The 23,727-nt window shown below is 54.6% G+C and overlaps 8 protein-coding genes across 8 annotated transcripts; 4 read left to right on the forward strand and 4 right to left on the reverse strand.

Annotated features, from left to right (window-relative positions):
* Positions 1-203: 203 nt before the first annotated feature.
* On the reverse strand, positions 204-1,025 carry VTJ04DRAFT_2248 (uncharacterized protein; the record flags this gene model as incomplete). The annotated part of the gene is made up of 3 exons (XM_069360016.1): positions 204-525; positions 612-900; positions 980-1,025. The coding sequence occupies 3 exons, from the start codon at positions 1,023-1,025 to the stop codon at positions 204-206; spliced, it is 657 nt and encodes a 218-aa protein (XP_069220769.1).
* A 62-nt stretch (positions 1,026-1,087) lies between these two features.
* VTJ04DRAFT_2249 (uncharacterized protein) lies at positions 1,088-1,664 on the reverse strand (the record flags this gene model as incomplete). Its single annotated transcript, XM_069360017.1, has 2 exons — positions 1,088-1,469; positions 1,549-1,664. The coding sequence occupies 2 exons, from the start codon at positions 1,662-1,664 to the stop codon at positions 1,088-1,090; spliced, it is 498 nt and encodes a 165-aa protein (XP_069220770.1).
* Positions 1,665-6,437: 4,773 nt separating this feature from the next.
* Positions 6,438-7,824, forward strand: VTJ04DRAFT_2250 (uncharacterized protein; the record flags this gene model as incomplete). Its single annotated transcript, XM_069360019.1, has 2 exons — positions 6,438-6,506; positions 6,733-7,824. 2 exons carry the CDS (start codon positions 6,438-6,440, stop codon positions 7,822-7,824), a joined length of 1,161 nt encoding a protein of 386 aa, XP_069220771.1.
* Positions 7,825-8,383: 559 nt separating this feature from the next.
* VTJ04DRAFT_2251 (uncharacterized protein) lies at positions 8,384-9,190 on the reverse strand (the record flags this gene model as incomplete). Its single annotated transcript, XM_069360020.1, has 1 exon — positions 8,384-9,190. The coding sequence occupies one exon, from the start codon at positions 9,188-9,190 to the stop codon at positions 8,384-8,386; it is 807 nt and encodes a 268-aa protein (XP_069220772.1).
* A 2,035-nt stretch (positions 9,191-11,225) lies between these two features.
* VTJ04DRAFT_2252 (uncharacterized protein) lies at positions 11,226-11,531 on the forward strand (the record flags this gene model as incomplete). The annotated part of the gene is made up of 1 exon (XM_069360021.1): positions 11,226-11,531. The coding sequence occupies one exon, from the start codon at positions 11,226-11,228 to the stop codon at positions 11,529-11,531; it is 306 nt and encodes a 101-aa protein (XP_069220773.1).
* Positions 11,532-11,618: 87 nt separating this feature from the next.
* On the forward strand, positions 11,619-14,033 carry VTJ04DRAFT_2253 (uncharacterized protein; the record flags this gene model as incomplete). The annotated part of the gene is made up of 4 exons (XM_069360022.1): positions 11,619-12,006; positions 12,069-13,266; positions 13,335-13,662; positions 13,872-14,033. 4 exons carry the CDS (start codon positions 11,619-11,621, stop codon positions 14,031-14,033), a joined length of 2,076 nt encoding a protein of 691 aa, XP_069220774.1.
* A 12-nt stretch (positions 14,034-14,045) lies between these two features.
* On the reverse strand, positions 14,046-17,157 carry VTJ04DRAFT_2254 (uncharacterized protein; the record flags this gene model as incomplete). Its single annotated transcript, XM_069360023.1, has 6 exons — positions 14,046-14,170; positions 14,731-15,164; positions 16,068-16,413; positions 16,478-16,545; positions 16,613-16,930; positions 16,994-17,157. 6 exons carry the CDS (start codon positions 17,155-17,157, stop codon positions 14,046-14,048), a joined length of 1,455 nt encoding a protein of 484 aa, XP_069220775.1.
* Positions 17,158-18,566: 1,409 nt separating this feature from the next.
* VTJ04DRAFT_2255 (uncharacterized protein) lies at positions 18,567-23,369 on the forward strand (the record flags this gene model as incomplete). Its single annotated transcript, XM_069360024.1, has 2 exons — positions 18,567-19,554; positions 19,609-23,369. 2 exons carry the CDS (start codon positions 18,567-18,569, stop codon positions 23,367-23,369), a joined length of 4,749 nt encoding a protein of 1,582 aa, XP_069220776.1.
* Between the last annotated feature and the right edge of the window lie 358 nt (positions 23,370-23,727).

The raw sequence follows: 23,727 nt of genomic DNA on the forward strand, positions 1-23,727 counted from the left end.
GCTTACCAGCTCATGCCGCAACGCCACACCCTCCCAGCCAAAGTCGAGAGACAGCCGCGAAGCATCGAAAATAGAGCTTTCACAACATATCCCAACCCGTTACTTGTCCACACGACCCTCTCCCACACACATGCTATATACAAATGAACATCCTCCCTGCCACTCTGCCACTGGACCTCCCCCTCGTTCTTCTCGTTCCCATCTTACACCGTCAACCGCTGAACAATCTCATTGAAGTTGGGGTTCTGCGCCCCCGCGAAGTCGTGTGACCAGTAGCCGTGGACCTCGTGATACGTAAAGCCAGAGTTGGGGTCGTTGGGGTTGAACGGCTTGTTGGGCGAGTAGGCGAAAGCGAGACGGTTGCCGCCGCGCGGGTTCAGGTACCGCCAGGCGCCCGGGGTCGCCTCGTACGCGGTGACGCCGCGGACGAGCGCCGTGTACTGCCAGTGCGTCCCGTTGTTCTTGGTGCCTGCGGGGATGAGCGTGTACTGCGCCGCGCTCGACGGCTGGGGGGCGGTGTAGGAGCTGGAAGAGAGGATGAGGTGGTTAGCAAGTTTGGCGACGAATTGAGGACGCCCTAGGCTCATGGAGGGGATTGATAAGGTACGTACCTAGCCCACCGCGAGGAGAGAACGACCTGGTTGTTGTTGTTGCGCCAGGCGACGAGGAGCGGGTTCCGCACCATGGTGCCCGCCCAGGCGAGACCGGCCCAGCCGACGTCGTTGGGGAGGATGGCCTGGACGACGACGTCGAAGGACGTGTAGTACTCAGCACCCTCGGGGATGGCGATGCGGTAGGTGATGCCGCGCCCGTCGGCCTTGTACAGCTGGAAGTTGGATGTGAAGGTCAGGCCCGTGTCGGGGTCGTAAACGCGGGCATTGGGCGTGGACTGCGCCGTGGCTAGAGGGCGGTTAGCATAATCATGATCATGATGTTCATGTGCTCCCGCCTCGGATGAGTATGATTAGGGATCACTTGCCAGTGCCGACGGCCGCGAGCAGCCCAACAAGTGAAGTCCACAGCATGGCGGGCAGCTCAGAATGTCCGTCTTGTCTGTCTCTTGTCTTTTCTACGGGAAGCGGGCGGATCAGCTTGGCGACGGGAGGGATGTGTGCGACCAGAAGAGCCCGGGAGAGGAGGAGCGGACAGAGCGGCAGCCACGGGCCCTTTTTAGCTCTCCGGCGGCGCGGGCGACGATCCCTTTCTTGACCGCGGTTTGAACCTGGCGAGGTAACGACCGGGAACGGAGGGAATCCGCCCACGGGGTATCATTTAGAGCACGGCTTGGCAGGTCGCTGTCGGCACTCTCGAGATCCATTTTAGGTACAGCTGGACCTCTCCTGGGATGCGGCGCCGCTCTTGCATAGCGGAGCCGGGCCGGAGGCTGGACATCATAGGAAGGCCGCTGGGGGCTGGCCAAGACAAAGTTCTTGACGCCCGTTGGCCCGGTGTAAATCGCGTGGCGGCTCCTATCCGGCGCCGTTAATCTAATTCTATGCGGAAGCCCTTCCTCCTGGGGGCACTGCGGCGCCTGGATCCAGGTTTCACGGCGTATCGAGGGCCTTGGAAAAGCCAGTTGACTTGACGCCATCCAGGGGCAGGGCTAAGAAATGGGTCTGGTGGCCACGCTCCTCGTCCGTCATGGTAGCAGCATCGCGTAGCATGTGCAGGGAACGGTATATGGAAAATTCAAGACGCTGGAGGTGATGAATGCGGGGACATGGTTGCCGGAGTGGACGACGGTGATGTTGTGCTGCCGGCTGCCGGCAGACATAATAGTTCCGTTTTACCCGCACATATTGGATCGTCGGCGACCGGCAACATCCAATGCACCTCAGCACCCATTCTCCGAGGGTTAAATAGCAACGGCATATTAAACAGCAACATTATTATTGGCCGCAAAACCTCACTGTCCAATTGAGATAAAAGGGGCTGCATGATGGTTAATAAGTGTCCCAGAAGAAGCTCTGTTTCTACTTGGCATCTCAATCACAAGCTTGTGCCATTGTAACCTTGCATTAACTCAGCTTCAACATAGAGTGTAGCCCTACTTACAAATCCTCCATGCCTCACTTGACGAATCATATCTTCTACCAAACTACAGCGGAGTCGTGCAATACTATGACTACTACTCATCCCTTCATCTTGACTGGTCCGGTCGGTGTCCTTTTTTCTTGAGTAGCACTGCAGGAGTTGCTCGTTATGTATTAGGTAGGAGTAATACAAGATCTAGTATCTTGGGAGGTGTGATTTTCTTTGATTCCCTATGTGACGACATGCTGTCCATATTGAGGGTCATCTATCGTCAAGCTCAAGCATCGACTCAGAATCGAGCTTCGTGATGAGGATCGCGCGATGCATGAGAGAAGCCTTCCAGAAGACCATGATTTCCGGGCCAACATGGCCGGCGACGATTGCTCCCATCCACGTTCCCGGTTTGGGTTTATTGACTTGTTAATAGCTGTTTACGAGAGAGATTGTCGGGCCCCTTTCTTCGATAACTCTCAGCCTCAGCCTCAAACTTTGCCCTTGTGACCTCTGGTGATGCTCTCAAAAAATGTCCAAAAACTCGAGGAAGCCCTCTCTTTGTGTCCAACATGATGTTCGCCCGGAGCATCGGCGATATCGGTGACTCTCCAGATCTCGGAACACAAATCTACGTCCGGATCCCATGCCCTCGTTCTCTAATGAGGCAGGAGAGCTCGGAGGTAGGACTCCGTCATGAGCGCCCACATAGACGTGCTACCTCTACGATGGCTCGCTTGTGACTTCATATGTTCGGTTTCGCTCAAGCAGGCGAATGGGTGGGTGGGTGTCTAACTTACGGAGGTCGCCATGGAGTTGGGATGCGGAGACTTGCAGTGTCATTGACCACTGCGCTTCGGGACCCTCCTTTGAGAACTCAGGAACTACTTCAAAATAGTGATTCCAAGGCCCAACGGGCTGGTGTTGTTGGTTGTCCATATTAATCCTGCTCCCGGCGGGCGGTCCGCTGCATGCACGATTCATTAACAAGCGTCTGGGTGCTCCTGTATTTAGAAAACGTCGGGTACAGTCTTCGACCACAAGACACAACTTGCGAGGGCTGGTGGCATATCTCGGCGTGCCACGTGCCTCATCCGATATTGTGGGCAAGGTCTGTTGCTTGGCCAGTGTGTCGCATCCGGAGTTTTTCTGTCGTTCTAAAGATGGGCTGGCCACCATAGGTGCAATGTGACTGGTGCACTTTCAGCTCAAACTTGTATCTCCGGCTGAACTCTGAGAGCCACAGGATCCAGAGTGGCGGAAATGCCCCCGCGGAAGCCGAGTTGAACAAGCTGGATACCAGTGTCTTGAGCTGGAGAAGGCTGCACAAGAAACGGGCGCTATGGATAAGACAACATCCAGTCCCGGCGTATAAGTAGAGCTCAGGGCTCCCACAGAAATGTCCTAGTTTCATAGCTAACACCAACCCTCCTTACTTCGACAGGAATATGTTGAGTGCCGAGGATGTGTCGACTGAATCTTCTAATGGTCTAGCCAAGCCTTGCAAAAGGAGTTACTGATGACCCAGAGGCATTTACCGTACGACAAGTCTTGTCTGTTCAGGCAACAAGTGGCCACGTCTGTCATGGAAGTCATTGGGATTGTCATCCTCTGTACAAACAAACGTCCCCCGAGGACAAAACAACTCACAAGTCCTGGCAGATTGCCCACGTTGATCACGTGAAAGTGTACCAGAGAACATCTTGTTAATAACGGTCATCGACACGCGCAAAGCAATTTTAAGCTCCTTCGCATGCAAGTTCTCGTGAGGTCATGATTGAAGAACTATGCGCCTTGGACCGAGACACGAAATCCGTAGTATGGATCTGAGAAAGAAACGGAATTCGGGCTTGAAAAAGCACTCCGTCAACACCGTGTGGAAATCACGGGATCTGGGCGAGGGATCGTACCAGAAACGCAAATATATTGCAGAACTTCGTCTGCCCAGCCCGAGCGTGCCGGTTGATCACCACGCGGGCCGAGAAACACAAGGCCCGGCCGGATCCCGGTGGACCCGACGGCTTGGTAACGCTAAGGAATAGGGGAAGAGCCCAAGCTTGGCCTGAAGCACATGCCACGGACAGAGGCCTTTCGGTGTGGGATGCTGACCGACCGGCCTTGAGGCTCAGCCCCTGATCCACCCCATGCAGAGCCCGGCAGTGACGTATGCGGGAAACGGCTGTTGTCAGGCACTTTGTCAGGCACTGCCAATATGGCAGTGGCCGCATGTGGAATCATTATAGACCTGACATGGCGAGGCTGGGCGAGGCAGAGCTTGATTACATCGTACGGAGCTGAAAAAGACATGCCTCAGATAGCTCGCAGACATACCATATTGTCAGTCAGATAGTTACTATGGTGAATGATGCTGAAATACTCGGGGGTGTTATTCCACGGGGTTTGGAAGGATGAATGAGATACTGAATCCTAGGATGAAAACTCTGACGTCCTAGCCGCGCGCTTCGTCATCCAAAATCATGCCATGTGGAGTTTTGGAGAAAGGCCTCCGAATTGTTACTGCTTTTCCCGCATTTTTGGCGGAGTCCTGGGATGCGGAGAAGAGCTGGGTAGAGCTCTCTTCGGACGCAGAGCGGACGGGAAAAGTGGGTCACCGGGCCCGAACTCCGGGAGATCTCGATCCCGGAAGCCGGGAGTGCCCCGCTCCAAACGGCGTCTGGATGGGGTAGTGCACCTCCAAGAACAAGGATTGACATGCCGTGTATTTGAACCGCCTTTACCCCAAATAAAATTTTCGGGCGAGCGGAGAGCAAAAAGATGCGACACAAAACGACGAAAACACAAAAAAGAATCAACTCGAGCCCTGGAGCCCGACGTCGACGAGCTGGGTTCGGAGACGAGGCCGCAAGAGGGTTTGGCTTGGTATGACGTCGCAGAGGTGCAATCTCGGGAATGGCTCAGGTTGAGCAAAGTTGGCACGATTTGCTTGGGAATTGTGGCAAGAATCGTGCGGTGCGCGAAATATTCCGTGGACGGCACGAAAATTTCTCGCGATAGCGAGGAAGTCACTCTTGGCGTAGAGCTGTGCGTGGAGTGACTTCCGCGCTAACAATTGCACTGCTCGGCACTCTCCGGTCACGCGTTTTGCGGGGCACATGGCATGTGGATCTGGCGGGAAGGAGGATCAGGCCATTCTTTCGCAATCACTTTGTCAAGCCCGTCAAGGTCGGCCCAGAAGCCACCAGAAGCGGACGCCCGTCCGATCCATCGGATCCCGCAGCTGCCTCCGTATGGCTGTGGGTGGCTGTGAGACGCCCCAAACGCCATGGAAACATTTCTCCGAGCCTCGACCTGTAGTCCAATTGTTTTTTTCGTTTCTGGCCACTTGCAAGCGAGCAGCATGATCACGAACTCGTTGATTTTGATTTTGGGGCGACTGCCGCCTCAAACCTCCGCAGAACCTGGAACACATGCAACGAAACGCAAAGAGAATGAAGAGCCGAGCCCTTCTTTGAACCACAGCGGCGCATGTGCCGTATAACAAATGGACATTTGTCTGTTCCTGTCTGGATCGAGCCACCTGGGTGTATTCCCCGAGGACCTGAGTCACTGAGTCACTGAGCATCGAACGGCCAAGCTAATGAACCGTCCGTCCCGAACGTGAAAAGTTTATTCCTCACCCTGAAAAATGCCCATTTTCGTGCCGGGTCAAAAGCCATGGAAAACTGAAATGCCCATTTCTTTCTCGTACGGCATCCGTGCCATTCTCCGGAACATCAAGTGGGCCTCCGGACTGTGTCACAGGGCTGGGCAAACCCCCTTCAGGACGCACGCGCGGCCGGATGGTGGGATTCTCAGCGGGCGCCCCAGGGTTTGGCGCTGCGGGCGGACAGCTCCGGAGCCTGTGCCGGGGTAGCACAGGGCTCGGCATGGGGCCGGGGGCGCCCCTCCAGCGCCCCTCCACAGGCCCCGGGCCATTCCATTCTCGTACGACTTTGTCCCAGAAATCGTGTGTTTGCTGCCGCTTCTGCAGACCCCAAGACACGGTAGTGCCACCATCCCATTCAGCACGTCCGCGATGCCGATTCTATGTTCGCGAGCCGAGGGGCGACGACCGCGAATTTGCGGCTTCACTGTGGGAGAGTGGGAGGGCTGCGACGCCCTCGTTTTATGTTATAATGGCCGTTCGAGCAATGCTTCCATTGCAAGGTCTTGCCTGACATTTTGTCTGACCATAGTCCCCAAGTCACTCGACTTCTAGGCTGATCTTAGAACAACGCATCAACGTCATCAACCCATACTAGCCCCTCTCCATCATCCCACCTGTCTCTTACAAGACTGCAACATCGCCACCAGACAGCTCCCTTCTGGGTTCAAGTCCACTCAGGGCACACCACTCAAAAGCCACTCACAAACTCTTCTCTTGTTCCCCTTTCCTAGTCAGTCAGCCGATTATGTCCGGCATAACCATCGACACGTCGAACCCATTCGACCCGTTCACGTCCTTCGACGCCTCGCAACTTGTTAGTACTACCCGTTCCTGAATCTCTTCTTTGTCTTTCTTTCCAAAGTCACATCTCGTGTTGCGACATTGTTTGTTTCGACAAGCTCGACAACAGAGCACCAGAAGGTACACATGGTCGCAACGGTCGCTAGTGGCGCCGCCTTGTGTGTTGACGCCCCTGACGTCGTCTGCCGATCATTGTTTTCTTTCCCTTTTCGGAAATGGCAGGACTAACATGGACCTAGCAAACCTACGACGACTTCTCTCCCGTCCTCTTTGACACTGAAGACTTGGCCGCGGCAGACTTCACGTCCAACTCGGCCTCTCCATCATCACCACTCTCACCGGCTCTCTCGGCCAGCTCATTAGGCTTCCCTGCCACCGATAACTGGACTTCTTGGGACTCGGAAATGTCGCCTGAGCCCGAGAACCTCTTTGCTTGCCCGCCCAGCCAGCCCGAGATGAGCCCCGTCATCAACCCCATGGACCTCGCTGTCGTTACCGCCATGGGCTCTCAGCAACAGCAACAACAACATCAACCGCAGCAACAACAACCACAACAACTCTACTACCAATCACCACAAGTCATGTTCGCGACATATCCTGGCTTCCAGCAGCAGCAGAAGCAACAACAGCAACAACAGCAGGTCCAACAACAACAACCAGTCACCATGGCCTCAACCTCTCCCGTCATGCCCCCTACACCAACATCACCAATCCGCGACAACGCCGCTGCTGCAAAGCGCTACCCCGCGCGCAATTCGCTCAAGCGCAAGTCCACCAGCGGCCCGTCCGCCGACGAGCCCCCGGCCAAGATGGCCAGCAACTCCTCCTCGGCCCTGTCCTCGCCATCCCAGGAGACAACAGCCCCGGCCACGAACACGAACCCGAACCCGAACCCGGCCCCAACCCGCCGCGCCTCCGCCCCCTCCGCCCTCGGCCCCAAAAAGACCGCCCACAACATGATCGAGAAGCGCTACCGCACCAACCTCAACGACAAGATTGCGCGCCTGCGCGACGCGGTCCCCGCGCTAAGGCAGATGGCGCAGCGCAACCGGCTGGCGAGCATGGGGAACGGCAACGGTGAAGGGTTTGAGGACGACGGCGAGGAGGGGACGGGTGTTGGGCTGTTCTCGACGGGCGCGGGCGCGACCAAGTTGAATAAGGCGACCATTTTGAGCAAGGCGACGGAGTATATCCTCCAGTTGGAGCGGAGGAATCATGGACTGGAAACGGAGAACAGCGCGCTCCGTGGACGGATGGAGGGGTTGGAGATGTTGTTGATGGCTCGCGGCGGTGGGCCGGCGGCCGGGGGGATGGTTGGAGGGTGGAATTGAGGTGTTTAAATCTCCACTTTTTCGTTTCTTGTTTATTTCTTTGGGGTTTCAGTTTTTTGAAGTGGTTGTTCATCATTGGGTTTGGGTGGCTGGTTGAAAGTTGAGCAGAGGGGATCTTGTGGCTTTACTGAGCGGCGTTTCAAGGGGGGTTGTTTTATTACAAGGCGTCACGGGTGCGAAAAGATGCATATCTGGGGCCACAATGATACCTCTGGCGGATTATTTTGGGATTTTTGAGAGCATTAAGGTCAGATTCATCGTCCTCTTCGGAACATATTTTTTCACTAGTATTGAGACTTGGTCGTTCTGGGCGGCATGTCTTGGAAATAATATCGCCACTTTCTCCGCGCTTTGGTCTCTTTGGATGTGATTAGAAACAAGTCACAATTATCAATCTTTGCGATAAAACCAACGACTTATACTCAATAACCTGTCTGAGACCTAGTTGCTGTGACAATCCAATCGACTCAAGACAACCCAGCCCGTGAGAAACCAATGCACAAATGAACTCTCTCAACATCCCCTCCACCCAGTGAAAACATCATGATCGGCATCATCATTAACGACAATGAACCGGACACCTCGGGTCCCCCCTCGGACACGGACAAAACGACCGAAACATCCCCGGCGACGCCAGGACCGAGTCGTCGCTGTCGCTGTCCTCGTCGCTGGAATAGTCGGGGCGAACAACCACCATCACACGCCCGCTGCCTGGGCCTGGGGCGCCGTGGATGGGAAAGCCCGGCGGACCGTGGCGTCGATGGTCGGCGGGGTGGCCGCGGTGGTGTTGGTGAGGGCGATGAGTGCGAGGGCGAAGGTCGTGGTGGTGGATTATGACGCGAGGAGTGGGACCGAAGAGCTCTTCGTAGGGGGAGACGTAGCCGTCGTCGTCTGCATCCCGGTCAACGGTAGGACTACGAGCATGAGAAGGATCGCGAGCACGGGGGCTGCCGGTGACGGGACTGCCGGTGATGGTGTAATACGAGGCACGCTGGTAGGGTCTTGTCGGCTGGTTGAGGGATGTGTGGATGTTGCTATCGCTGTTGTTGTTACCATTGCTGCCTGCGTTTCGGGGCTGGTTGGTCCGGGAAGAGGTTGATGCCTCTTCATTATTGTCATCGGAGTTGGAAGGGAGACGGACGGGCTGCATGTCCTCTGGCCTGCGCCGGACGAGGGGGCCAGAGGCTGTGGTTGAGGATTCTTGGGTGCGGGGGGTGTGGTCTACCGAGCCCGGCCTAGGGGAACGAGAGGCGTTGGATCGAGAGGGAGAGGGAGAGTCATACGGGTCTGGCTCCCTCAGGATCTCGGTGATACGGTCGACGATGCTACGGGTGCGGCGTCTGTGGCGATCCTGGATGTAGGGCATTGTGATGGTGTAGTCTCCTGAGCAAGATGAGACTTGAACCTGGGTGTGGCGTTGGGTGAAGAAGTCTCGTGGGCTCAGTTGCAAGTCTACGGGGTGTAGTTATAGCAGGCTTCTTGGGAGGAGGGTATTGACACGTCAAGTCCACTTCATCCATCGAGGACTTTGTGCTGTCTTTGTTGTTTGGTGATGCTGGTATGTCTACCATGACGTGGCATCAAGGCATGTGTGAGGATAATGTCGAGGTAGTCATCCGTCTCGACCTCACCTCGCTCTCTGTCTAACAACAAACATGATGACCCGTTGTATATCCGGTCACAAGATTGACATGAACCTGGCTTGACTTCGGCAGATCACTAGGCTCTTCATAGGGAATCTTTGTTGTATCAAAGGCTCTTAATGAAACCAACTCCATGGCCACGCTGTCCTATTGTAAACCAACACCTGTCCTGGTGTAATTTCGGAGAACTGAGGGCATCTTAGCACCGCAACGTGGAACGGAAGAGATGAGTTGGGTGTGTCGTTGATACTTGGGTCTGGGAGACGACCTCTGAGTATGTCTCGGCTGCAACAGGGCGAGCGGGGTTCTTGAACATTGGACAACGATGACCATGATGCAGAATTGTGATAGTAATAGTCGCCTGGCATTGACAGGAATGTAAAGTAATGAGTCTCAGACCCTATATAATATTCCCTAGGTCTATTCTCACAACTGTTTCATAGGTCTTCCCTTCCTCTACTGCTGGCAACATTTTTTCTGTCGCTTGCTCAAAAGATTCCGGCATGAGACTCTAGAGTATAGGTTGATTTGATTATGAACATAAATAAGCAGGGCATGACGGACCTCAACGATTTCTCCTTTGCGGAAAGCCAGTATGATTTCATTGCTAAGATGCCGCATTGTGACGGCGGAGCAATCTTTTCCATTCATCCAGTTAATAGTTGGTGTTTGAAACTCCTGGCCGTTTCGATGATTCTGAGATCCAGACGTGGGCTTCCAGCTCAGTGACCTTGCATATGTCAAAGATCGCTCATCGTGAATTGTTTGGGCTTTAGCTCGAGACCAATTTCACCTTGGACCCGGTTTGGTTGTTGATTAGACAGGAGTTCCCACGAGCGATTTGGCGCTCGAGATTGCAGTTTGTAAACCCAAAGGTTCAGCATTGAAGTTTCAGTTACCAATTGGCGATAATGGCAACCTTGAATTCCAGTTGCGGCCCAAGCATCCCACGCAAGTGAGATATCTACGGACCTAGGTGCAAAGATGACAGGGGGGTTCGGCATGTTCGGCATGTCAAGTGTTGGGCGCGCCCGAGGCTTGCAACACCGTATCCGTATAGGTGGGCGGGTTGAACTGATAGAAATACAACATTTTTGACTGTTCCGTAAGTTAGCGATGTCGTGTAGACGTTGATAAGACTAAGAGTTCAATGTTTCCATCCGGCAGTTGCTCCGGTTTCGCATTCTACGGGCTATGGGGGCTTATGAGGAGTCTCTTGAGAGGGCTAACGGGGATGGCCTCGGCCAGGCTTGGCACTAAGTTAGGGCAACTCCATCACTATCAGAGGGACAGCCAGACAGCCACCTGCCAACTAGGTCCACCCACGACACCATGGCCAAGATAACACGGCCACCTTCTGCAAGAGGTATAGAATCAGCTCCATACATTCACCGCGGGAAGCCGAATCCACATCCGGGCCGGTAAGCGGCTACCAGTTATCGGGGCGGGGCCGATGTCTCTTCTGCAACACTCCGCACGCCGACATCACCCTCCCCCATCCACCGCCGCTCCGAGTACTGCTGCAACCGCGGGACACCTAGTACCTAAAACTGGGGCATACGTCCGTTCAGCCCGCCACATCTGCCACGCGGCCATCCCACGCGAAGAAATGCTTAGCAGATGCTTAGCTCCCGGACCATGCCGTCGGGTCCGAGTAGATGCACCCCTGGTCGAGCCCGAGTAGGGGCCCTTGGCGGCGTATCTCGGACCTCGAGGCGTGGATGCTGGTGACACTGCAATGCCATTTGTCAATGTTTCATGGTGATCATCCCCTCATCGGACCCGATCGCCGGAGATCTGCCGCCTACAGGTGTGGATGTCTACGACACAGCAATCCCATTTGTCAATGGCTTCACCGGCCCACAGTGTTCATCGAAGCAACCCAAGAAAGGTCCCGACGACTCTTCCGGGTCAGCTAGTGCTATCAGCATGAACCCCACGGGGGAGCCAGTCTGTTGGGTTCAATCCGCGAAGGACCGAGGAGGAGGAGGTGATGATATCGGCTGCGAGGTTGGTGATACGCACCGCGTGCCGATGGGATCACCATCTTCGTGTTCCTTATAAGTCCGGGCTTACTCCCCCCTCCGACAGAAACATGTCTCTCACCACCAGCCCCCGACAGTTCTCTCAGGCCCTCTCACAACCTTCACCATGACTGTCATGACTGGCTTGAAGCCGCTCCTCCTCTTCGGAGGCTACGCCGCTGCCGCCTCTGTTGGTCTCCCTGTCAAGCTTGACACTCGCTCTCCGGTCACCTCCCGCCTTGCCAACGTCCACTTCTCGACCGAGCGGACCATCGAGGGCCCCGTCTCCGTCACCTATGGGCCCTGCTCGTCCACCTCTCCTCTGGACGCCCACCACCTTGTGGGCGAGGTCGAGGTCATCAAGGGCTTCTCCAAGCGTCTTGTCTGGGTCCTCCCCGAGATCGCTGAGACTGGCGGCTGCTTGTCCGCCTGGAGCTCTTCGGGCACCCTCCTCGGCAGGAGTGTGCCTCAGGAGCTGGAGAACCGGCATTTGCGTCGCGCTCAGAAACGTGCCGGTACGTACCCAGCTGTGCGGACATGACGATGAGGTCTTTCAACAGGACTAACAACTCCCCAGCAAGCATCTCCATGGACGGAACCACGGGCATTGACACCCTCGGCCCCTGGTTCGACGGCGTTGCGGTCCTGAAGGACAAGCAGCCCGGCGCCGTTGATGTTGAGGCAGCCAAGAACAAGCAGATTGCGATCGTCGGTGCCGGGATGTCTGGCCTGATGAGCTACCTGGTCCTGACCCAGGCCGGCATGAAGAACGTGACCATTCTCGAGGCCAGCCAGCGTTTGGGTGGTCGCGTTCACACCGAGTACCTCAGTGGCGGTCCCTTCGATTACTCATACCAGGAGATGGGTCCCATGCGCTTCCCTGTCACCTACCAGGACCCCGAGTCCAAGGAGAAGATCAACATCACCGACCACCAGCTCGTCTTCCAGCTGGCCGACGAGCTCAACGCGCTCAATGGCAACGACAAGAACCTGTCGGTCAACTTCATTAAGTGGGTGCAGAGCAACCCCAAGGGTCTGGTGTACAGGAATGGCTTCAAGCTGCCCTCTGGCCTTCCCCCGACTGCTGAGCAGATCCGCGCCGATCCCTCCCTCAGCACCCCGCCCAAGCCGCAGTCCGAGTCGGTCAAGGCTCTGTCTCACGAGCTCGAGGAGGCCATGCCTGACGAGGGCTTCTACACTCGCATCGCCAAGAACATGTTCAAGGCTCACAAGGAGTGGACCGAGAAGGGTCTCAAGGGCCTCGGCGGCGACACCTGGTCCGAGTTCGCCTACCTCATGTATCACCTCAACGCCACCCTACAGGAAGTTGATGCTCTTGGCGCTCTGGGTAGCCACGGCTCCATCTGGGCCGAGCTCTACGAGGGCATGTACTTCAGCGCCGTCGACTGGGTCACCATTGATGGTGGTCTCAACCGTCTGCCTCTCGCCTTCGCCCCGATCGTCGGCAAGGACACCTACATGGGCCGCAAGATCGAGCGCATCAGCTACACCAACGACTCCAAGGTCAATCTCGTCTGGCGCGACGTCAGCGCCCGCCCCATCAAGAGCGTCGGCATCGACACCAGCCGCGATCTGAAGAACGCCACCTTCGACTACGCCATCGTCGGCGCTCCCTTCTCGGTCGTCCGCAGCTGGCGTCTGCCCTCCCTCCCGACTCCCATCACCAACGCCATCAACCGCCTGCCGTACCAAGGCGCCTGCAAGGTTGCTCTCGAGTACAGCGAGCGCTTCTGGGAGAAGGCTCCGTACAACATGTGAGTTGTTTGCTGGCTCCCGGAGATTCATCATAATGACCCCTCTTGCTGACAATCAATCTCGACAGCTTTGGCGGCTGCGGCACCAGCACCGACATCCCCGGCGTCGGCAGCATCTGCTACCCCAGCTACAACTTCAACGGCACCGGCCCCGCCACCCTCCTGGCCTCGTACACCCAGGTCGGCTGGGTTGAGGCCCTGAACGAGGAGGAGCATGTCAAGTACATCCTGGACGCCATTACCGAGATCCACGGCGAGGAGACCCGCAAGCTGTTCACCGGCCGGTACGACCGCCGCTGCTGGAACCACGATCCCCTCCAGGCCGGTGCTTGGGCCAACCCGTCGATTGGTCAGCACCAGATGTACATTCCGGAGTATTTCAAGACTTACAATGGCGTAAGTGTTTCTTATCTTGGCTTTTGTTTTGGTTTATCAGGGGAACCTGGACCCCAAGTCCACAGTGGAGAAAACTCCCGTCTCCGCTCCGTGGGACCGGATCCCAATCCCGATCCCGATTCCGCCCATGCCCCACCTTAGCTGTCCTCACTCCCTCCATGAGTCTTCTTCTTCGGCATGGCATGCTAACATTTCCATCCTAATCACAGCTCATCTTCGTCGGCGAGCACACCTCCTACACCCACGCCTGGATCGCCGCGGCCCTCGAGTCCGGCATCCGCGGCTCGGTGCAGCTGCTCCTCGACCTGGGCCTGGTGGACGAGGCCAAGGCCGCTGTCAACAAGTGGATGGCCCGCTGGATCGACATCTGAGCACCTTGCAGGCTACGTGTTCCAATGAGGAAGTCCTGGTGACAGAATGAGAGGTTGAGAGAAGGAAGGAAGACGGCGGGTCCGCAGATAGGATGTGCTCTCCTGACGAGATGACATCCATTCACGATCTTTATGACCTTATGAGCATGAGCCTGGATATGAAATGGCATTGATGGGTATTTTGGATAGAATTGATTATGATAGTAATTGCTTAATGACTGGCGGAGCTGGGGTGGGAGAATAAAATAGACACTCGTTTACGACTCACTCCTTGGTCAGTTTTCAAGCCAACAGCTACTTGATATGTGATGAAGATGGGGATGGGAGAGGCAAGTCAGCGAGGCTAGGTCTTGATCAAAATTGTTTTGTGGCAAGAACATCTCTACTCATTGAGCGGGACGTGATGTCGCTGGGACATGTTTGACTGAGGAATGGGAACAAGTGGCCGTCGTCAGAAGACAACACCCCTTTTCCTCCAGCACTTCGCCAACCTCAAACATCACCAAACATCCTTCAACGACGCCTTTCTCAACCCTTCAATCCCTCCCACGCCGCTCATATCCTCCCATCACAACCACATCCCATCATCCCCATTCGTCTTCGTCTCAATCCCGATAAACAACCTCCCAACTCCGAAATCCCTCCACAGAATATTCCCCCTGACACCCCGCCGGACAGTTGATCACCGTATTCGGACTGCCGCGAAACTCGCCATGATAGAGAATGATGGTCATCTTTCTCCTCTCCTTATTCGGTATGAGAAACCCGACGCGGTCGGGTAGTCGGAGGTAGTCGCGGGTGACAACAACGTCGAAGTCCCCGCCGCGCCGGATGCTAGAGACGAGACCTTGACGGCGGGTGAGGTTGTTATACGCCAGGGCACCGGCAAAGAGCTCTTCCTCTGAGTCGTCGTCTTTTTTCTCCTCCGTCACGGGGTTGGAGGGGTTTGACGGGGCGGGATGGTTTGATGAGGGGGAGTTGGACTTCGCCGCCGCGGAGGCAGGTTCCGTCGCGGATTCCGTCGCGGACGCGGGTTGTGTCTCGGAGGCGGATTGCATCGCAGCGGCGCGCTGGTCGTTGCGGTCGACCTGATCGATGCCAGTGGATGGGTTGGATGATGTGCTTGATGACCTGGCATGAATGGAGCAAGGGTGAGTGATCAGTGAATGCTTGATATTGTCGATGCTAGATAATGTCTCAGCTGGATAAAGAGCATACATACATCTTGGCTTAAGGGGGGGACGGCCTGATTTTCTTATGGTGAAATTGTGTGATGATGAGAGTTGAAAAGAGAGTAAGGTGAAAGAGAGAGTTTGGGAGGAGTCGTTGCTGAAAGAAGCAAGGCCGTCGTTGCCTAGAGCTTGTCGTCGTCGTTGTCGTTGTCGTCGTCGCCGTCGTCGCGGAGCCGTTGTCACATGGAGAGGTTCTTGTGGAGAGTTGTCGCCGCAGAGGCGTGGCAGTCCTGGAGACATCATCACGAAGGAGTCGTTGTAATAGGGATATTACTGCTGTAGTGGCGTTGATGTTGCAGAGGCGTCGTCATGGAGGCATTGTTATCGTGGAGGACCTGATGTTGTGGTGGTGAATGTCACGAGATTATGGACAGCAGTTCTCGGCGAACCAGAAGATCAGCTTTCGTCCTAACCTGCTGACAGTGATGCCGTAGAGGCATTTGAGCGGATAGAGGGTTGACTGTATTTCTCACAGGGTTCTTAAACCGTGTTTACTGTATTAGGCCTCAGCATCTTCACAGGGAGCACATATGTGTTCGTTGTTGAAACGACCTCCAAAGCCCACATATGAACTTGTATTTCTTAGCTTGCTTGGTGGTTTGTGGTCAATAGGATGAACTGGTACAAAGTCCTCTTTGTTACTCCTCATGCGGATAGAAAGCCAGCACTTTTTGTTTTCCATTTCTTGATGAAGCCACCCAGGCGTCACGTCCCTCCGATTCCTATCCTCATCACAAGATTCCTCGGGATGTCCCAAGCGTCCATTTCCATGGGGCGCATACACTGCCTCCCCTCGTCATACCCCATACTACCACCCAACTCCGCGCGATCGCGCTCTGTCGTCAACTCCACTGCCTTGTTATGCTGACCGTCGAGCTCGTAGAACTCAGCCCCCCTCGTGGCGTTGATGTCATTGAGCCCGGCCCCGCCGTTTCCGTCACTAACCGGCCAGTGCTCCGGGGCTTGGCTGCCGCGGGAGCATTCCTCAGGGGGTTGGGAATGCTGGCGTCGGCGATAGATGAGGTACCATGTTAGTATGGCGAGCAGGCAAACGGTGGAGAGAGCGCTGAGGGTGGCGCCGATGATGACAGCCACGGAGGTGTCGGGGGTGGTTGGTTCAGATATGGAATTTGTTGCAGAGCTGGAACCTGTTCGAGAGGAAGGGTTGGTGATTGGGTTTTTTTGGTGCATGAGTTCCAGCCAGAGGTGCACCTGACAACTTGGTGCCACCAAAGAGCTCACGGAATTTGTCTGAAGACCAGTTCACGTTTTCAAAGGAACTATTATGATCATCCAGTTAGCAAAGATCGGTATAGATCCCTTTAGCCAGCAGACCTGGATACTCACCCATTCGAATAGAAAGCCCTGAGCGCCTCAGACCTCTCGTACTCCCAAGCTGATGGGACGTAGCTCTCCTTCCACTGCATCTCGGCCACGTCAAAAAGTAGTAGCCCCTGAGGAGTCGGGTCCTTGTCGTCCCAACCTTTGCGCGAAGCGCCGCCTACCACAAACATCTGCCTTTTTCCGATGGAAGCACACGAGGGGCTGCGTCTGCCATCCGTACCTGAGTTGGGTGCCTTTGTCCAAAAGAAACCCGGGATGCTGAGGATGTATGTGTCGCTGTATGTGATCTCGTCGCGGTGGTTGTGACCGCCGGTGAGGACACTGTATGAGGACACGTGCTATTATCAGTATTCACTGCCTCTATGTGTTTGGAAAGTAATCTACATCTCATAGCCTCCCTCTGAGTCCCGGAAGCCAGCAACACAAAACTGGGTGCGCGGAGACTGGGGAATGTCGCCCGTCGCTGTCTGCCAATAAATTTCTCTTGTCTTCGGATCGAAGAAAGTGAGGTTTCCGCGGTCATACCCCGGCACCTTGGCCCAGTCCATGGTGCCGGTAACAGAGTGTCAGGGTAGTGCCGAGTCGGAATAGAAGTTTAATTTGGTGACCAAACCTGACGCGCCGCTCCGGCGATAAAAGTTCTCAACCGAAGGAACATCGACTAACTGTCCACCAGCTGGCCTGGGTCCGGCCAGGATGGACAGTAGACAAGATGTTGACCAGTAAAATGACTGCACCATCAGTTGATGGGGGTAGTTGCACGAGGCAAGTAGCAAAAAGCAGTGAAAGGTATTGGGTATTAAGCAGTTGTTGTCTTGATATTAAACATGTTGTAAACCTAGAGCTGCAGTCCATTAATATGACGTTCTTAATCACAGCCTTGAGAGTAGATTTGCAAGCCACTGCGGGGAGGTCTATTAGAAGAGAGTTCATCTCGGCTGCTATGAATATTCATAGCGGTGCCTTTAGCGGACATATCCGTGCGTCTTAGTATCCTCGAGGCAGCAGATCAAAGTCGCTCCAAGTCCTGTTTGTCGCCCCCAACTCAAACAGCGTTCTATTTTTGCATGACATTAGTGTGTTGACATGACGAGGTCTGATCTGTCGCCTTCTCAAAATTTCAGCATTTCAAGAAAACGCCTTGCAGGCTGAAGCAAACTCCAGAGAACAAAGAACTCGCCAGGATACCTGATCTTGGTGGCCAAACACTGTAGGATATCTCAGTAGCCGCCCAGCCCTGAGGGCTGTGCCCTCCTCCATCACCGTCATCGTAGGCATCTTGGATTCTCGTTTTTCGGATTTCGCTGAGTCCCCCGCCGTTCGGCCAATGTTATTTCTTTGTCTTCGCCCCTGGATCACCCTGATGGTCTCGGGCAATGCTCCGCTCTCAAATAACTAGCATGTTCCATGCCTCAGGAACCCATGGATAGTACATCATGCCGAATTGCTCAAGTCTTAGGGAACTGTTGGGGATGACAGATCAGCGATGAAAGCCACCAGCCTAGGAGCGATAATGCATCAGCCACAACGCAACCTGCCTGTTCGATGCGGCTGAACATCGCCTTGCAACGCCACATCTGACGGGAGAAGGGGCTCTTGGCAATCGGCATCCTCGATGGGGTAGGTGGTGAGGGTTGGTTGTTGCTTGGTAGCCTGTCCCTTCGGCCCCTCGCTTACCCTCTCTTCTGGCAATGCCCCGCCTCGTCCTGCATTCTTCTTACACCCCATAACCCCAGGTGCCCAACGTCAATTGTTGCCTCAGATCATGACCGGGTAACAAGGAGAGGGGTATTTTTTTGCCGGCGTGAAGGTTGCCGTTGATCCTCCTCCAGATATTCTCTAGGGCATCGTCTGCAACACGTTCGCGCCTAGGAACAAGGTAATTGCTTCACTCTTGATCTACCTTTCACCCACAGTTCATGACGCTGACTTTTTGGGGGGCGTCCTCCCAAGAAAGATGGCGCGCTGGAAAGAGAAGTTGAAACAGCGCTGGCACGATAGCCTCTCATCACGACCTCGTACTCCCAATGAAGGGCCCAACGCACGCCCGTTATCTCCAAATCTAGGGTTGCCTAACGCCCCTCCGATTGGAGCAGTGACCCAAGGAGTACCCCCATCATCATCTCCTCTCGGGCTGAAGGTCCTCCACGACTGCCCAGACGCCGTCGTTGACATCTGCTTCATCCACGGACTGAATGGGCATCGAGAACGAACGTGGAGTGCTGTCAATCAGCATGGTGATCAACCCCCTGAACCTTGGCCGAAGACTCTTCTCCCAGAGCAGCTTCCCCGGGCCCGAATTCTGGCTTATGGATACGACGCATATGTCATAGCTCCCGAAGGACCCTCAGCATCTGTCAACCTCCTCGACCATGCGAAAAAGTTCCTGAACAGGCTGAGCAACAAACGACAGCAAAACAATGAGTCATCAAGGCCTATCATCCTCGTTGCTCACAGTCTTGGTGGTCTTGTCAGCAAACAGGCCATCATCCTCTCAAGAAGCAGCCCGGAAGCCCATTTCCGCCAACTCTTTGAGTCCTTCAGGGGTATTGCTTTTATGGGGACCCCTCACAAAGGCTCGTGGATGGCCAGCGGCGCAAAGCTCCTCGCCATCACTGTCGATCTCGTCAAGTCCACAAACAGATCATTGTTGGACGTCCTCAAAACTGACAGCCAGCTTCTTGAGGCAGTCCACGTCCAATTCCTCGACATAGTGAGAGACATTCGTGACAGCGGCCGCCGGTTTGACATTACTTGTTTCTTTGAGGAGCTCCCGGTGCCAAAGCTCAATAAAATTGTGGTTCCCAAGGAGTCCGCCACGATCGACGGATATCCTTCCTTTGGCATTCATTCCGATCACCGAGACATGGTCAGGTTTTCATCGGTTGACGATGATGGATTCCAAAGCTTGGTCGGTGAACTCACTCGGTGGTCATCTCACATCAGTAAGGGTGTGCTCCATGAGACATTGTCGTTGTTCTGGTACTAACTTGATTAAGTCCGAGAGTTGACTATGACGGAGCTCAATTGTCTCAGATCCCTTGCCTTCACTCACATGAACGAGCGTTCACATGACGTAGAGAACGCTACTTCAGGAACATTCACCTGGTTTCTGGAACACGACATTTATCAGTCATGGTTATCGGCTCCTCAGGGTGGGCTGCTTTGGATCAAAGGGAAGCCCGGTTCCGGCAAGTCCACACTCCTCAAATACGCACTCAGTCAACACCCGATGGGCGATGGCGGCCTTGTCTTGTCCTTTTTCTTCCATGGGCGTGGCGATGCTCTCCAAAAGAGTCCTATCGGGCTGCTCCGGTCACTCCTTCATCAACTCCTCCGCAAATTTCCCGACGCGCTGAAGGGGCTTGTCGCCGCTTATGAGGAGAAATGCAGGACACTCGGCCCCTATGAACAACGGTGGCATTGGAACGAAAAGGAACTTCAGGGCTTCCTCGCTTCAGCTCTCCCTAAGGTCTTGCAGTTTAGTGGCATTTGGCTTTATATCGACGCCCTGGACGAATGTGGCGAAGGGGATGCCGTCAAGCTAATTAAGTGGCTCGAGTCAGTCATGGAGCAAACGCAACGCCTGGCTTCTCATCATCAAGAACCCCTCCGCCTCTGCTTTTCTTGCCGCTATTACCCTGTGTTCATAACAGACTCCACATCTGAAATACGGCTAGAGGAGCTCAATGGGGACGACATCAAAACGTTCGTCGACTCCCAATTCGATAGCCTCCAACACATACCGTCAACAATTCCAAGGAAGATCACAGAAAATGCCGCTGGCATTTTTATTTGGGCGCGTCTTGTTGTTGAGAAAATCCTGGAGCTCGACCGCCAAGGTTACAGCCCGAAATCTCTTGAACGCGCCGTCGATTCCATACCTCCAGATCTGGATTCTATGTACCAGCAGCTCATTCACGGCATGAATCCAATGTCAGTCAAACTGATCCAATGGGTTTGCTTCGCTGTACATCTTGAGCTGAAAGAAGTCCGCTGGGCATTGGTAATTGAGCCCGATTCGCCGTATCAATCACTCCACGAGTGCCAAGAAGACGAGTCATACATCGCCGATGACGACCGAATGTTGCGGTACATCCATGCACTCAGCCGCGGTCTCGTGGAGCTCACTAAGTATAACGCTCTGCAGTTCATTCACGAGTCTGTGAGGGAGTTTTTCCTCACAAAAGGCTTGCCTTTGCTCGATGGAAACGTCAGTAAGAGAGAGGCCGCCGTCCGAGCGAACATGCGCCTGGCGAAAATATGCTGTCGTTACCTTGACATTGCACAAAATGAGCTTGATACAGCATTCAATGAACATACGGCGTGGGTCAAGGAGTTCGATGGTGAGAGTATGGAATGTTCTGGCGAAGACTATCTCAAGGGTTGTGGACCTCTCTTCGGCTTCCTCACCTACGCCAGCCAGTGTTTATTCCGCCATTTGCGGCAGTGTGACCCTTCCGATGGCGCTTGTGAAAGCTTTGTGGAGTTTTACTTCCAGGGCACGAAAAACCGTCGATGGCCACATTGGATTGGTGGCGAAGACCTGCTGCACTGGTGCGCGCGATGGAATATGCCCCAACTACTTGCGGCCGCCTTGCGCAAAGCAGACGAGTACGACATTGACATCAACTCAAATTCACCCAAAGACGAACGGACCCCCCTCATTCTGGCAGTGGACTATGGGCGTCAGAACATTGCCAAGCTTCTGGTCGAAACCGGCAAGGTAGACATCAACGCACAAGACGTCTTTCACAGGGCGGCACTCCATTACGCTGCAAAGGATAGACAAGCAGACATTGTGAAACTGCTTCTTGGGACTGGCAAGGCCGATGTCAACATCAGCAAAAGGTCCTCTTCCTGTTACACGCCGATACATTACGCTGTACGCGCTGGAGATTACGACATTGTGAAAATGCTGCTTGATACAGGAGCGGTTGACACCAACCCACCAAAAGCTGCACCGGACACCCTGCTCCATAGCGCCTCGGGCGCAAAGAGCCCGGACCTTGTTAGATTACTCATCCTTGAAGCGGGGAAGGCCAGTGTCAATGTCCAAGACGATAACGGGGACACCCCACTGCACTACGCAGCCCAAGGGAAATATCCAGACAATCGGGAAGCCGTCGAGCTTCTTCTTGCTACCGGACAGGCCGATGTCAACATCCAAAACAATCTTGGGCAAACCCCACTGCATTGTGCCGCAAAACTGGGAGACGGAGATGTTGTCGAACTTCTACTTGAGAGGCCAGATGTTGGGCTCAACATCCCAGACTCTGAGGGCCAGACGCCTCTTATCACCGCTGCCGACTTTTGCAGCGAGCGGGTCGTCCAGCTCCTCCTTTTGCAAGACGGGGTCGATCTCAATCACAGAGATTCCAAGGGACGAACGCCGTTTTGGACAGCCGCAAAGTCAGGAGCTTCTCGCATCATCAAGCTGTTTCTTGACACAGACAAGGTTGATATTATGCAACCAGACATCAAGGGTCGAACACCACTCTTCATCGCCTTGGAGCGGGGACGTGAAGAAGTGGTCAGAATGTTGCTGGACCTGGACTTAGCAGAAGACCAGATCATCGATGCCAAGGGTCGTACGCCACTCCTCGTTGCTGCAAAAAACAACGGGTGTGTCGGTGTCAAATATCTTGTCAGATCCCAGATGGTTGATGCAGGTGCAATGGATGAGAAAGGAAGGACGGCATTTGATATCGCGCTCGCACGTGGCTATCTACGGGTTGTGGAGCTACTCCTCGCTGCGGGTATGATAACCCACGACAAGATAGACCACAAGAGGGCGCTGTTGCTTGCCACCATGCATCTTGAGGAGCGCTTTGCCTACGATCATATAAAACGACGACAACACGCTTCCTGGACCGGTATTGTCAACCTGCTGCTTCAGATGGGAAAGGTGGATGCGGCAGATATCGGGCGGGCGCTTTTGATTGTTCTCCACAAACATGCTTACAAGGCGACAAGGTTTCTGCTTCGTACAGCAGAGATAGCTGAGGCGTTTCTTGAGCGAGGACTCTATCTCGCCATCAAAACATTGGAGTGGAATCTTCCTCGTGTGGCCAAGCAACTCCTTCGCACCGGAAAGATTGGTACACTCGCAATCAACACGGCGTTTCTCATGGTTGCTCAGAGGGACTATTATCGCATCGACGAAACCCTGAGGATGCTGGTGAACACAGGGAAGGTGGACATGGCTTCAACAGGTCGAGCGGCTGTTTCTCTGGCGTTCAAACTTAGGTACCTCGATACAGCTCGGGGTCTTCTAGAGAGTGGCGCTCCTATCGACGAGGCTGGCGTCAATGAGATGGTGTACTGGGCTGCGAGCCAAGGAGATGTATCTCTTGTGGCTCATGTACTGCGCTTTGCGGAGGCTTACGCCAAAGACTTCGACAAGTGGAGTCTGTGCAAGTTGACTGATGAAGAACGCTGGGACACTACCAAGTTGATGGAAGCGACATGTCCAATACACGAGGAGAGCTGTCTCGGCAACGGTGACGGTGCCCGGGACAAAGAAGAGCATGTTGAACTCGACGAGGGAATGGAGGGCAGTTGTGACGGTGCACAGAGCAAAGAAGAGCAAGTTGGACTCGACGAGGCAATGGAGGACAGTCATGATGGTGCCCGGTACTCTGGTGAGTATGCCAGGGGCAATGAGAACGAGCTCATGGGAGACTATGACTCTTGCTCATGCCTCAAGTGCTACAGGGATTACGAGCTTGAACGAAGACATGGAGGAACTGGGGCGTGATCTTATTCTTGATGACCTGAGCGACATAGAAAAGTCAGCGTATGGGGCAGACAGTGAGTTCGAAGATACATGGTCTGACGGGGGTTGGGATGATGACGATGATGCCTGAAGGGCGATGCGGTAAGGGGGGAGTGCTTCTGAGGCAAGAAACAGGATTCGCTTGAGCAGACGAACATTCAAATTCAGATTGGACTTCCTGCCACAGATTCAAATTGGGACTCGTGTCGCTGTGACCATGCAATGTCCGTATCGAGTTTGGTTGTCCCGAAGCAAAGCCGGAGGACGTTCGAAGGCCTCCGGCGTCCCTCCGGCACTCAGTTGCCGGAAATGGCAGTCGAAGACCGGAGGTGGACCCACT

Source organism: Mycothermus thermophilus (genome assembly GCF_041956435.1).
Source record: "Mycothermus thermophilus strain CBS 625.91 unplaced genomic scaffold VTJ04scaffold_2, whole genome shotgun sequence".
Classification (NCBI taxonomy): Eukaryota; Fungi; Ascomycota; class Sordariomycetes; order Sordariales; family Chaetomiaceae; genus Mycothermus; species Mycothermus thermophilus.